The 15863-nt window shown below is 39.2% G+C and overlaps 1 protein-coding gene across 1 annotated transcript; it reads left to right on the top strand.

The window, feature by feature from the left end:
* Positions 1–3071: 3071 nt before the first annotated feature.
* On the top strand, positions 3072–14934 carry LOC105389835 (vitellin-degrading protease-like). Its single transcript, XM_048631195.1, has 7 exons — positions 3072–3303; positions 5772–5940; positions 10214–10308; positions 10649–10800; positions 11185–11334; positions 13031–13132; positions 14830–14934. Exons 1-7 carry the CDS (start codon positions 3072–3074, stop codon positions 14932–14934), a joined length of 1005 nt encoding a protein of 334 aa, XP_048487152.1.
* The last annotated feature ends 929 nt before the right edge of the window (positions 14935–15863 follow it).

Genomic DNA, 15863 nt, shown 5'->3' with positions numbered 1-15863 from the left:
GTCGTGACAAACTTAATTGAACATTAATTATTTAACATAAGTTTTCAATCAACCTATTACCAGCGGTGCTCACGACAGCCGAGCGCCACTCACCCGACACTATACCGAAGATATTCCGGACGTCAGTCTAGACGAGATTAGTATAGCTCTCAAACAGCTAAAAAACAACAAAGCTCCGGGAGATGATGGAATAACGACAGAACTTCTGAAAGCCGGCGGTAGACCGATTTTAATAGCACTTCGGAGGCTGTTTAATTCCGTCATACTCGAAGGCACAAGCCCGGAGGCATGGAGCAGAAGTGTAGTGACTTTGTTCTTCAAGAAAGGCAACAAAGCCCTATTGAAGAATTATAGACCCATTGCACTTCTGAGCCATGTGTACAAGCTGTTTTCGAGAGTTATTACGAATCGTCTCGAGCAAAGACTCGACGACTTCCAGCCACCCGAACAAGCCGGGTTCCGAGAAGGCTATAGTACCATAGATCACATACACACGCTTCGGCAGGTTATACAGAAGACCGAGGAGTATAATCTACCTTTATGTCTAGCGTTTGTGGACTATGAGAAAGCCTTTGATTCTATTGAGCTCTGGGCGATGCTTCAATCCCTTCAGCGGTGCCATATAGACTATCGCTATATCGAGGTGTTGAGATGTATGTACAATGCTGCCACAATGTCAGTTCGATTACACGAACATAGCACAAAACCGATCCAGTTGCAAAGGGGCGTGAGACAGGGAGATGTTATTTCTCCGAAACTGTTCACCTGTGCACTGGAAGATGTTTTTAAGCTTGTAGAGTGGAAAAGACTGGGCATTAACGTCAATGGCGAATATATCTCTCATCTACGATTTGCTGATGACATAGTTATTATGGCGGAAACGCTGGAGGAGTTAGGCGAAATGCTCACAGACCTCAATGATGCCTCTAAACAAGTTGGGCTGAAAATGAACATGGACAAGACAAAGGTCATGTCGAACGAACATGTTTCATCATCGCCCGTAACTGTAGGAGGTGTCACCATCGAAGTTGTTGATCAGTATCCCTACCTAGGACAAGTGATCCGATTAGGTAAATCCAACTTCGATAAAGAGGTAGCTCGTAGAATCCAACTCGGATGGGCAGCGTTCGGGAAATTACGACACATCTTCACTGAAAACATACCTCAGTGTCTGAAAACAAAAGTTTTCAATCAGTGCGTGTTGCCAGTGATGACTTACGGAGCCGAGACGTGGTGCTTCACCAAAGGGCTTATCCACAAGCTCAGAGTTGCTCAGCGTGCTATGGAAAGGGCTATGTTAGGCGTGTCCCTGCGAGATAGGATTCGTAATGAAGAAATCCGCAGGAGAACTAAAGTTACCGACATAGCCAAAAGGATTAGCACGCTGAAGTGGCAATGGGCTGGCCACGTAGCCCGCAGAGCCGACGACCGCTGGAGTAGAAAGGTTCTGGAGTGGAGACCCCGTGTCGGCAAACGGCGTGTCGGTCGCCCCCCAACCCGTTGGTCTGATGATCTGCGGAAGGTAGCGGGAAGCCGCTGGATGCAGATGGCGGGTGACCGTTTGGGGTGGCGATCGTTAGGAGAGGCCTATGTCCAACAGTGGACTACGGAAGGCTGAGAGAGAGAGAGAGAGAGAAGTTTTCAATTAGTATTAGTAATTCTATTGTAGTAACCCCCGAGCGTTGTAACTTTGTTGAGAGCTCAAACATAGATTTTAACTAACAGTTATATCTGACTGTCGAAATGGTATGTTTATAGTTGTGATAAATTAAACCATCGTCATAAAGATAACCTTTTGATTTTGCTTTTCTCCATAGAAACTTTGTTGGTCACGTGCCTTTGTACTATTGGGAGTTGATTATTTTTTCATGAATTTTTATAAGTCGTTGAACAATCGCATCCCTTTTGCAACATTCTATATATTTACATATTTACCTTGTTGAAATGAAATCGGTCAATTCCATTCAAAATTCGAGACGTAAAACCCTTATTTTACTGTGGGGCGTTAAAAATAAATTGTTATCATGAAAATGCTACCCAAAAGTAACGTAAAGAAAGTAGCCTTTAGACTAAACGTCAAAGGTGGAATTTTAACGTCAACTTAAAGAATTTACGGCCATCTCAAATTAGGTAACGGTCTACTTCGACTCTGCGGATTAACATCGTTGTGCGCACCCGATCGGTGAACATCGTTTTAAACTCGCTCCGTAAAATAATTCGTTAAGTGTGGCATAAGTGACACGATTGAAACTAAAGTTACATCTTCTTAAAGCTAATAGTAGTGCTCAGTGGTTTCTTGTGAAAAACTTCGGATTCCGGGCTCTCCAAAGGACTGGTAACGCAATTATTTTACCATATTCCAAGAGTATCATACGTCGAAATTCTGGGGTCATCGAACTACAAGCGCCCCAGCCGTTAACCCGGCCGCCGACCCAAACAGCTGTTCATGTGTTGTCGCTCCATCTCTCTCGCACGCAAAGGCTTGTGACGCATCCGACACAACGCACTCCTTCACACCAAGAGTCGCCGCTCGCGCACTAACGCATCGCTCCGTCCCGCTCAACGCTACCGACACAGACGAATCTTCAGACCTGCGCACGATCACGCTTCTACGCATCGCTCCGTCTCACGTCCACTAGATACAACCATCAAATCGGTACATTCCTAAGCGGTGAGTAACCGCTTCGCTTGAATCACAGTTGCTTTATGAATTATGCCTACCAAACCGGCCGCTCCCGCGTCGCCAAGTGCGGTTGCTACGGTATTGGCTGCATTATGCTACGCTTGCAACATGCCGCTTGATGCCGTCGATGAGGAGGAAGGGACGCTTTCCTGCATGGTCGCTGGTTGTTATAACCGCTTTCATTCCGCCTGTTCCGGAGCATCTGACGTACGAGGCAATTGTTAAAAGTCATCTTGAATGTAACTCAGTCATCTGGAACCCACATGAGGAAAAATATAGACTTATGTTGGAGCGTATACAAAATAAATTTGTTAAAGCCATCTATTTAAAAATGTACGGGGTATATCCATTTTATCCCCTCATGTACCCTACCTTGTTCGTCTTGGGCATGGTCGGGTACACCCAACTGGAGGTTAGAAGGGAGCTTGCACTAGCCACGTACGTTATGCAGTTGTTGCGAGGTACGCAGTGCAACCCAGGGGTGCTCCGCATGGTGAGCCTGAACGTGCCGGACCGCATGGTGGGGCGGCGGCGGCGCGCGGGGCTGCTGGCCGTGCCGCGCGCGCGCACCAACCTGCTGCGGGACGCCCCGCTCACCCGCGCCCTCCGCGTTCTCAACTGTATCTCAGAGACAGTTGACATATTTCGTTGTTCTCTGAACGAATTTACTAAAACTGCACAGTCGGCTTTATGCTACAATGATAAATTAAGGAAAAATAATTTTTATAATATGTAATGAAATGTTTGTGTGAAAATTGCTTTTATGTTGATTTTAGATTTATTTTATTGATTACATGTAATTTATTGTATTATTGTGTATGTGATTTGCCATTGTTAAAATTAATTATAATTATAATAAATTGAGCTTGCTATCGAATTAGGTTACTCTGTAATGATAGTATAAGTTTTATAAAATAAATAAATAAATAAATAAATAAACATTCATGAAAAACGCTCTTTAGAGTTGGACTTTTCTTCAAAAAGTGGCCACTCATAAAACGCCAAATCGCTGTATCTAATGAAAAATTCAACTATTAGGAGCCATTAACATTATTGTTACAATACCTACACTAAGTAGGTATACAAACATTGACTATACTAATGTCATACACTCTTGGTACAATCTATGCTAATGTTACAATAGTGTGACACAGTATAAAAGGTATGTACATATTTACTTAATTACAACTTCAGTTATTTAAAAAAATAATAAGTACGCACAAATGAATCCTACCAACTCACCTAAATATTTTTCGGAAGTGTATTTTCGCAAAGTCGGAGTACTCCCCCGCCACGGGCGACGTAAAGTGAAAGACAAATAAAATGGAGACTTTATGAATTTACGCAAACAAATTGTTCACTTGTTTGTTTGTTAATGGCCGTTACTTCGTAAACGGGCTAGCCTGAGTTTAAATTAATTTTATGCTTACCTACCTACGTAAATTTGTATCTTAGAAATTTGGCAGAAAACTTTTTCTGGCATACTTTTTCGAAGATTTTTTCATAGGTATTCTATTTAGGGCAGATTTAATAGTCTGGTAAATGTCACTGTCTAGTGACTACAAATATTCAGACTCGACATCTTCATAATTATTTTTTCCCCAGATAACTATTACTTATCTGACCTGAAAATCAGCACCTACCTAGAAAATTTTGTGTAAAACGCTATTCTTGATGAGAATGAGAATACATACTTAGGTAGTACTTACAAATATTTTATACAAGAACCTTTCTTTCCCAACCGGGTAAGGAAACATAAAGATCGCTTCCCGTTTGCAGTTTCACCACATTTTATTTTAAATCCGAAAAGCCTTATTTTGTAGCCGCGGCCATAAACTGGAGGTTCACTCTATACTGACGAAAACCTAAGTTTCGGAGCACTGCTGCGCGAACCACGACTCTATCCCGTTGTATTAAACGTGCCGATTGCACGACAGCTCGCGTTCGTTTGTTTTTCGTCAGTATAGAGTAACCCCCTGAGGCGTCAAGTATGATGAATTAAACGCTTCAGAATTCACATCTTTTAACGTTAACAAGACAACCGCGGCTAACCGTCTTTTAAGACCAAGTTTACCGAAAGAGAATTTAAAATTCATGGTTTATTTTGAGATATTTTCATTGTATAACATAATAAACATTCAAGTCTAGTTATTGCAATGCCACGTTACCAATTTAGGTCCAATAAAATGTGTTTTAAAAAGTTATCAAACTTGAAAAAAACTTGAAAAATATTATAACAGTACTGAATTAAGGAATGTTTTAAATTGCCTTCTTCTGTAAGTACTTGTATACCTTCTATAGGATTATCAGTTTTTTAACATAGCACATGCTATTATCTAAGAACTGTATCCTTGTTGCAATAAACTCAAGATAAACGTGTAAATAAATAGAAGCAGTCTGTAACGTAGCATTGTATGTTGAACTACTTTGTTTTTTGGAACATGTTAAGTAAATATTTAATAGATTAATGACTACAATGCTAGCGAATAGCTCTTTTGCAATTCATCAAACTTGTGAGGTATAAAAGGTTTGTATTTTGAGCATTACTTATTTCATATCTTATTTTAAATTCAGGTATTCAGTACGCAAGATATAATGATTCATTAAATTGCTAAAAGTAGAGTTGTTATTCTGTGCTAAAAAGCAGAGTGACTATTACTCGTAATGTTAGGTTTGGTTTGTGTCACTTTTTCAATATTGCAGTTGCTGGGTAAGCATTTTTTTGGCTTTTAGATAGAGTTCCCGGGAATACAAACCAAATGTGGTCAGTTATTTGCATAGTTTTTGTGTGTGATTCACCATATTGTTCGTACATCGTTACTCTGATCTCAAAACAATACTCCTCGTACATAATATACAGTAACAAAAAGGGTAGGTATACTTAGCCGAACCCTACATATGCAGCATGTTATATCTAAGCCCGAAAATGAAATCAGAATGTAATAAAAAAAAAATCAGTTTATCGCACTATATGTAATTATATGTAAAATATGCGCAATTATATGTAAAAGAATTAGGTAAATAATAAAATTCGCGAAAAATATCACCACTCTAAATAATAATATACCTACTTATTCTTTTCCCACAGCTTGCTCAACCGTCCCGCTCTCTTCAGACTACCGCGTAGTGGGTGGGCACGATGCTGACATCTCGTCAGCTCCGTACCAGGTGTCTCTCATGAGGCGAGGCTCCCACCACTGTGGGGGTAGCATCGTCGCTCCAGACCTCGTGGTCACTGCTGCTCACTGTGTTCAGGGGTGAGTCATAATCAGCCGTGAAAGGAGCTTTCACGAGTGACGTATCTACTGCTATGGTACCACCAGCGATACAATAGCAATTAATAATCCATAAGCAGTAAGCAGTGTCGCTTTCTTGTCAAACATCTGTCAGATCCATACAAGTTTCTTCAGATTTGGTAAGCGAGTAACGCTGCTAAAGGATTGTCAATTGCTAATGTTCGTGGTGGTAACTCCACTGCACATTGTATGACGCCCTCGGCGCATTAGGAACCTAATTGAAAACTTATCTAACGGGCTATTTTTTGGTGACATGGCGACAAACCCAGGCTGTAGAGTTGGTGACCGATATGATTGAAGTTAGTAACTGACGCTTTTTCTAAGCTTTCTATATAGAATATAGACCTTATACACAAAAGTAGTTTTACACACAATTATAATTACAAGAGGTTTTTGAGTATCCGTCAAAAACATTTATACACCTCCACACACAATCAGTTTGTTCAGTACTACCATCACATTTTGCCGAATATTTCCTTCATAACGAAACGCAATATCTTCCTACTTAAAAGCTCCTCCAGAAAGCATCTTTGTCAAGACAGATAGGCGTTCAATAATGGACGCAGATCTCTTTGTGACAGCACGGCCCTCGGCGATACAGGGTAGTCTGTGGTACAGTGACCTTCAAACTCAAACTCAATTTTTTTATTCGTGTACACAGGTAAATTCAGATCTTATACAATTATAAGTAGGTACATTCCATGTACTGCTTATTCATTAAGCATACGAACATATTGAAGGTTGGCTCATGCTATATAACAAAAATGCATGCAAATACACAAATCAATTAATTACGTGTTTTAGAAGTACTTACATTGAAAAGATTATTCAGGTAGGTATACATACAAGATAATATTAATTATTTTAGAAATGTCAATTATTATAGTGTTCTATCGTCAAAAAAGTCTGTTATAGTGTAATAGCACTTAGCAATTAGTAATTCACATAATCTTTTCTTAAATATTTTTATGTCAAGGTCTCTAATACAATTTGGTATTTTAGTATAGATAAGGGGCGACATGCAAAATATACTTTTATTCATTAAGGCCGTCTTTGAGGTTTGAGTGCACAGTCTGTTACTATGTAGCGAACGTATCCGACTGCAGTGATGTACCTCTGATGCCTTCAAGAAGAGCTTTGGATTTGATTTTATAAATACAGCTACTTCGTAAATATACAGACATGGCAAAGCTAAAAATTTTAATTTCTTAAAATAGGGTTAGGGTTAGCCTTCTTAGGGCATGTTTCACAATGTCTGGATAATATCTACCTGTGGGATAAAAGACATGCTGTCACTCTGTGTAATTATATTTTAGATATTGAGAGCATGTATTTTGTCCCATAGGTAGCCATTATCCAGACATTGTGAAACAGGCCCTTAGTGTGTTGTCGGGATTACAACTATTAAAAACAATGCAGATTTTTCACTACAATGTAATACAAATATAATTATTGTGTGCTTATAAAAAATAAACATGACTTCCTACTAATAAGAACATTCATAAGGTACCTAATGAATGAACTCAATTCTGTAAATAGTTATATAAAAAATCATCGCTTACCTATAAAAATATACTTAAGTATGATAAAAACGAAGCGAAATTTCACCACTGATTTTTCATTACACTGCACCGGAATCTTTGGAAATTTTATATCTGCCCCAATTCAATCTCGCCGTCTTTTTGTTGGGCGATTTTGATTGATGAGACCAGTAATTGTCTCGTACGTATGTCGTATCGTATACGGTACCTACAGGGTGTGACGAAGGTCTTATTGTCTGCAGCACATGCTGAGCTGGTGCCTTTTTGACGCTCTGTCAACCTGTGGTATTATTGTTGGTTTTGTATTTTAATAGTTTCTGTATTTTATTATTGTCAGTTTGTGAAATAAATGTTTATTTGCTTTGTTCTATGTACATATACTCTAGAGCAGGGATGTACAGACTTATAAGACTAGGGGCCACTTGGACAAATTATGAACTGATGGCGGGCCGCCAGAAGTATTGGTACCTAAATAAAGACAATAAGTATTGATAACAAGAATTGATTTATTTTAAAGCGTGGCACTGCATAGTGCTTACCATTATTTTTTTATTTATTTGGCTTAAATTTACACGTATAACTACTTCCAAACATTCGTTTGCAAGGCGGTTTAGATTTTTTGTCGATTTAGTATTGAAAAGGTTTGTTCACATACATGTATAAGTAGATAGTATAGGTACAACCAAATAAGCTGGCACATTTTCAGAGCAGAATTTATACGCAACTCTTTGTACGTATTTTCTACAAATGCAGCGGTAACAGTTCAGTAATTTTCTTTCGTTGAATTTGTTGCGTAAATCTTGGTCGTTTTGAATGTCGATAATTTCTAACTGCATTGATCAGGATTTTTAAGTTCCTGTTCCAATTTCTTCCCAGTGTCAATCCACGACTTAGCCACCTTATTTCTATATACTACAATAAATCTCTAAATTCGCGTTCGATATCATCAAGGAATTGTTTAAATTGCCTGTGATTGGGCACTTATCGAACATATTTTTTTAGAATTAAATATTTTTCGAATGAACTATATACGAGAGTAATATTTTTGCTGTCGGCGGGCCACCAGTATAAGACCGACGGGCCGCATGCGGCCCGCGGGCCGCGGTCTGTGCATCCCTGCTCTAGAGCAAAGAAACCTCCCAACTCCCACCGTACATTAGTAATCGAAAATTCTTGCATAACTGACAAACATCTGTGAGATCTGTAAATACTCAGAGTGAATGACACAGAGGAAACAAAATACATAAAATTCAACATTATATTTGCTGTTTGCTATCAATAAGATTACTTTTTAGCTTTGACGAAAATAGGTGTGGTGTGTTTTGAATAGTGGTATTTGAATAGATCCATTATTAATAATTGCAAGATTTAAAAAATAATAGGAAAATGTGTTCAATAGTACCTAGATTATATTTTATATTTCACTAGTTTTAGACTTTTTAACTTCAATACCATATAGCTCAATTACCAGTACACTTAAAGTAAAATACACTTAATAGTGTTAATAATACCCTCATTTATACCAAATCTATTACATTTACACAGCTCAAAACTATTTCAAACTCAGTTTACAACTGTATCTGAAATCTAGTTTTAGCTCCATTCCGTTTCTAGACTAATATCAAAGAGATGTGAGTTCGGTAAATGGAGGCGCGATCTCGAGGGAATCACTCAATTTAAGTTCGATGGATTGTGTTCGTGTGACTGGAAATACGGCTGGAAATATGTGTGTTTTTATTATTAAATCGATTTTTTTTAAAACACTTTTTAACATAACACTTTGTGTAGCTATTTGTTGCAACACGGGAATCTTTCCTTTCGAGTGACGTAGGTATTACCTTGTTTTTTAAGCCTGCTCCATACTCTCAACGAGGTTTTGTCTCGGGTCCCGACCAAATTATTCACTATTCTAACTACTGGCGAGACCTACCGAATAAGGACTCTACACTATCGTATTAGCTACGTCTTGTGTAGTTTTGTTGACAGTCTGGAACGCACTTTATTATGCGTCCGGCGGCGGCGGCGCACCGTGGACAGCCTGCGACTTCAGGTTGATAAGCCAATCCTTTCTAAGCGGAGATACAGGCAAACGTTAAGACACGCATTCACGCAACATTCAGCGTGATGTGTCGCAGTGTGAGAACCACCAAACTTTACTATAAACCCGCGCGAGTTAACTTGACTCCTGGACAAAAAGAACCAGATGTCAAGTTTACTAGCTCGAGGGTACCCGGTGTGACCCCTGGTTCTTTTCGGCCGTGCCAAGTTGACTCGCGCGGGTTAGTACGAGTACTGACTCATACAGTGCCACAAACTTATCTGTTCCGGTGACAGCTCACGTAAATGTGTAATATTTCTTCATTCTATAAGATTTTAAGTTTGCCAGTAGTGGTAACTCGCTCTTGTAGTTTCAATAAACCCATCTAATCAATATCAATATATAATTCATTAGTAAATAATGAGATATGGATCAATTTAGTTCGCTCTCACCGGAACAGATAAGTTTGTCGCACTGTAAGCAATTGACAATCCATAAGCAGCGTCGCTTGCCTGTCAAACATTCCATACAAGTTACGTCAGATTCAACAAGCGAGCGACGCTGATTATGAATTGTTATTTAATTGGTAATTTTCGGTGGTGATAACCCCACTGAGCTTCAAAAATATGTCTCCTAAAGTTTCCTCTTCTCACAGCTTGAACACGGCTGAATTCTCGGTGCGAGCTGGGTCCAGCTCCAACAGGCGCGGTGGACAAGTCATCCAAGTCTCTGATATGCTCTGGCATTCAGGTACGTTCGTAGGTACGTAGGAGTCTACTTTTCAGCATCGTACGCAACAGACCAAACGCATTTTCAGAAATATATAGAGAAACGGCGTCAGAAATGCCGTGAATTTCTAAAAGTATAAATATTGCTGGATGCGATGCGTCCGTTGCGTATGATGCATGCTAAAAGGTGGACTCTTACCTTAATTATTTATTTGCGGTGATTCAGGAAGAGTAGAGCCGAGTTCGCGATGTTCAATGGATTCAGGGGTTCTATTCAATTTGTCCTTTTTGAACATAGAACAACGCCGTCTCGGCTTTCTCAATGTTATTGAGTGTTTCAGCCTATTTTTTTTTCGTTTCAGGTGCCAATACACAGTTAGATAACGACATAGCGCTACTATTGCTGGCCTCATCTCTCCAGTACAATAGCAAAATCAGTTCAATACCACTGCAGTTACAAAATGAGACCATGATTGGCGGCAAAGCTATTATCTCTGGTTGGGGTTCGCTCAGTGTAAGTAAATTATATGTTTTACTCCCGAAAAAGAGGTGTGTGTGTGTATGTGTGTCTGTCTGTGGTAGCGTAGCTCCCAAACGGCTGAACCGTTTTTTTTTTTATTATTATAATTATTGTTACCCCGAGTGTTCTTAGCTATATTTTATCAAAATTGGCTAGTCAAATCAAAAGACTTTTATATAGTGTTATATTTCAGGGGTTTTCAAAGTTGTTTACGTTCACTCTACGCGACTTGCAGTTTTTCACGTACTTAGGAACGAGCGAACAGTTTGTCTATTGCCATCGAAGCCATAGTTTACTCAAATTAAGTTACGAATTAAGTCTTTAGTCTTTAATAATTTTACTTAGGTAGCCTTCAAATTATGTAAGAATGATTTCTAGGAAGACGGCTCCAGTCCAGAGACCTTGCAAATGGCGACAGTCCCCCTAGTGAGTCTGGAGGCCTGTCGGCGGTCGTACTCTTCAATACTCCCCGTGACCCCGAGCATGATCTGTGCTGGGGTAGTAGACGGTGGACGCGACTCGTGTCAGGTTGGTGTTTAGATTAACAATATACGAACAAGATGGAGTGTCAGTGCAAAGATAAACACCCCACTTCTACCACTAATTTAAATTAGTTTGGTTAGAAGATATGTGATTTTATTCATTGGTAAAATGGTTGTCATTATGCGGAAAGTTGCTTTGTTTTTGTATGGGACACACCATTTTGTTCGTATATTCTTAATCTAATGACGATATACTTAAATACCCTCATCCTCACCACGGTGACAGCGGCGGCCCGCTGGTAGTGAACAGCGTGCTGGTGGGAATAGTCGCCGGGGCCTCGGCTGCGGCAGAGCTGGCTACCCGGGCGTCTACACTAGGGTGTCCCGTGACGTGCTTTGGGAGAGGCCTATGTCCTGCTATAGGCTGATGATGATGATGATGATGATGATGATGTATATTTAACTAGATTCTCCGTGAGTAAGCATGAAACAAGGCGGACTCAAGGTCCATCCTACTTAGTATGTTTGTTACTTCTTCACTTCGAAACGGCTGAACCGATTTTGATGTAATTTGGTTTGGAGTTAGCTGACACCCTGGATTAACAAATAGGCTACTTTTTATCGCGAAATTACCACGGAATTTTTTTAAAGGCGTAGTGAAGTTTGCGGGAACAGCAAGTATATCCTATAGCCGAATAGCATAGGTACTATATAGGATAGGAACTGATAATAATGATACCCTTGAATATCCTCATCCCCACCAGAGTGACAGCGGCGGCCCGCTGGTAGTGAACAACGTGCTGGTGGGAATAGTCGCCGAGGCCTCGGCTGCGGCAGAGCTGGCTACCCGGGCGTCTATACTAGGGTGTCCCGTGACGTGCTTTGGGAGAGGCCTATGTCCTGCTATAGGCTGATGATGATTATGATGATGATGATTTATATGGCACTAGATTTGCCGTGAGTAACCGTAAAATAAGGCGGACTCGAGGTGAATCCTAGTAATATAATAGCGAAAGTTTGGGAGTATGGGTGTGTGTGTATGTTTGTTACTCTTTCACGTCAAAACGGCTGAACCGATTTTAATGAAAATTGGTATTTAGTTAGCTGACACCCAGGATTAACACATAGGCTACTTTTTATTGCGGAATTCCCACAGAAAAACTTTTTATGGTGAAGCGAAGCTCGCGGTAACAGCTACTATATCCTATAGCCGAATAGGGGTTAACTGATGATGATGATGATACACCTGAATATCCTCAATATCCACACCAGGGTGACAGCGGCGGCCCGCTGGTAGTGAACAACGTGCTGGTGGGAATAGTCGCCGGGGCCTCGGCTGCGGCAGAGCTGGCTACCCGGGCGTCTATACTAGGGTGTCCCGTGACGTGCTTTGGGAGAGGCCTACGTCCTGCTATAGGCTGATGATGATGATGATGATGATGTATATTTAATTAGATTCTCCGTGAATAAGCATAGAACAAGGCGGACTCGTGGTCCATCCTACTAATATTATTAAGGCGAAAGTTTCTGAGTATGTTTGATACTTCTTCACGTCAAAACGGCTGAACCGATTTTAATGAAATTTGGTATGAAGTTAGCTGACACCCTGGATTAACGCATAGACTACTTTTTTAATTCAAAGCGAAGCTCGTGGGGGCAGCTAGTATATCAAATAGCCGAATTGGGGTAAACTGATGATGATTGATACACCTGAATATCCTCAATACCCTCATCCCCACCAGGGTGACAGCGGCGGGCCGCTGGTAGTGAACAGCGTGCTGGTGGGAATAGTCGCCGGAGGCCTCGGCTGCGGCAGAGCCGGCTACCCGGGCGTCTACACTAGGGTAAGAATCAAGCTTCTCTTTTAGTGCCAGTTTCAATAACTATCTATCGATAGCTGACAGTTACTTTCATACAATTTTGACAGAAAGCTACTTTTTGTGCCAAAATCTAATGAAAGTAACTGCAATTAATCGCTAGATAAGGTTATTGAAACTGGCAATTAGTAATTAATTCTATATCTATAAATATGTAGGTATGTATAATATGTATCAGTCTGTGTAGATATATCAGCTGTCCAATACCTATATTACAGGCTGTGTGTGAGATTGAGATGTCCCTACATATATTATTATAATTATCATACGATGAATACTTTTGCTAGTACTTCTTGTGTTTCTACACACTTAAGTACCTTTGAAGATCGGTGTCGTAAGTTTGTAAAATATTGTTATTTTTTTTTAGGTATCCGCTTTTAGTGGATGGATAGAGAGTGCGGCTAATCATTTGAGGACTCATCATAAGAAGTGAAAAAAAAAGGCTTAGGCCATGACTAGCCAAGTTCCACTTGAAGTAAAGTTATGGCCCTTTCTACATTCATGATGGAATCATCGGCGATAACTCAGCTTTGAAGATTATCTTCGTATCTACGAGCTCAAGCGGTTCCTTTCATGCACTACTAAAATATATAACCTACCCAACCTTAAAAACCCCCGACATTGAATACTGTAAGTCGCATAGATTTTGAGCGGCTAACCCGATTTAGTTTAACCCGCGGATAGTCGCGCGTGGGTCGAAAAGACCCAGCTCCCTATTTATACCTCGATACCTTTTAAAATATTCGATATTACTAACTGGCGTGCTTAGTACCTTCAAGTTACCGTATAGGCTAGCCGCACACCCCGCTCCGACCAGATTGCCCGCGGCACTTGGACAGGACGGACATTCAAAGTGAATATAGGTCTTTTCGACCCAAGAGCGACGCTTTGTGACAGTATAATTTTTTTGATATTTTTTTTATTTTATTATTTTTTCTTTTTAGAAATGTCACGTAACCTTTTAGACGATCGTTGTAGAGATCTCACTGCGTTTTTATGCATTACTTGTAATATGAATATGTGAAAAGACAGAAGAAAATACCTAATTATACACTTCACCAATACAAGGAAGACGTAATTTTATGTAAACTTCAAAAGCTGATTGTTGATTATTTTTTTATATAAAAAGTTAAATTTTTTTGTTACTTAGAAGAATGGTTAATATTTTTGATAAAAATAAGTTTTCTTTGTAGATAAATAAAAAATTAATAAAAATAAGCTGTAATTTATGTTCCTATGTAGATAAATAAGAACTTGAAGCATACTACTTTTGAAACTGTCAAAACATATATTTTTAAAAATAAATATATAAATAATTATAATTTGAAAATAGTTTTGTTACTAATCTTACGTTTAATGTAGAAAAATATCTAAATATTCTTTTGTTTCAAGAAAACTGAGCAATTTACTTTCGGGTCTAAAAGACCCACATGCGACCGTTTGTGTCACAAAATTTGACGCGAGCACCGGCGGGTTAAATATGGCTTAGAAAATTTACGGTAACAATACCCAAAAGATACAAATCGAAAATCGGATCATCCGTTTGGGAGCTACACTACCACAAACAGATACACAGACACGCTAACCTTAAGACACCCCTCTTTGTGTATGGGATTATAAAATAAACTTATTCTCCCTAAACTTATATGTAAAGTTGTGAACAGATCTTATTCCACGTCCACGGCTGGACACCATCCAACTGCAATTTAGCCCGAGTTCGCCTGAAAGAAGTGCTAAGACGAGACCTGGCGGTGCTGTGGGGGCGCTGAATCGGCGGATGGTATTATCCGATGGTATATTTGATGGTATATTTTATAATTATTATAGGTACACGAAAGTTTTTGAGACTTCTTTATTATTACTATTATTTTTTACTACTTATAGGAAAACTTACAGCTAATTTGTTTTACATAAGAATTTTGAAATTGTGATAGATAGCATACAAGTTTTCACTTATATGCAATCAATATATCAAAAAAATATAATTATAATATAATCAATGTTTGTGTATTGTATATTTATCAGTGAACACATTATTAATTATTTAAGAATCTGTACTATAAAAAATGCAATAACAAAATACAGTCTTTCATTAATGAAATGTGAGAGAGTTTACCTACTATTGTCGGCATTTTGTAAAAAGTGAACCTTTTTCGTTTCGGAGTAAATTGGTGTTATGTCACTGGAACTTTTTTATTGATCACGAGTGTATTAAATTGCAAATAGTACCTACCAACTTAGGCACATGCTAAAAGTTCACTTGTGTTTACTATTTGGCTCAAGTAACTCGCTGATTTCAGAGGCACACACAAGATGTCTTGTATTCCTTGGAAAATGATTTTGTATAGAGTAGCTTCACCTACTTTGCGTACTAAGATTTACATAAGTAACTATATTAAAGTAGTTTTCTACGTCCATGTCTTACAAAATTACACTCGCGATCAATGAACACGCTCCATTGACAAAAAGCATCAAATTACTCCTAAACGGAAAAACACTATCTTAATGATGCCGTCGGCAATATTGAGGTACATTTAACAATGCATCAGAATATTAACAATTAATTAAAACGTTACTTATATTACATTTCACGGGGAAAGTCAGCACGGGGAAACAGCTTCCCATGTCTTGTTACATTGCAAAGCCGTGGAGACACTTCGATCAAAAACCCTCTGATCTCCGGGGTCCCTCTGGGAAG

This window comes from Plutella xylostella, chromosome 28 (genome assembly GCF_932276165.1).
Source record: "Plutella xylostella chromosome 28, ilPluXylo3.1, whole genome shotgun sequence".
NCBI classification, from domain to species: Eukaryota; Metazoa; Arthropoda; class Insecta; order Lepidoptera; family Plutellidae; genus Plutella; species Plutella xylostella.
This window is presented reverse-complemented; position numbering and strand designations above follow the sequence as displayed.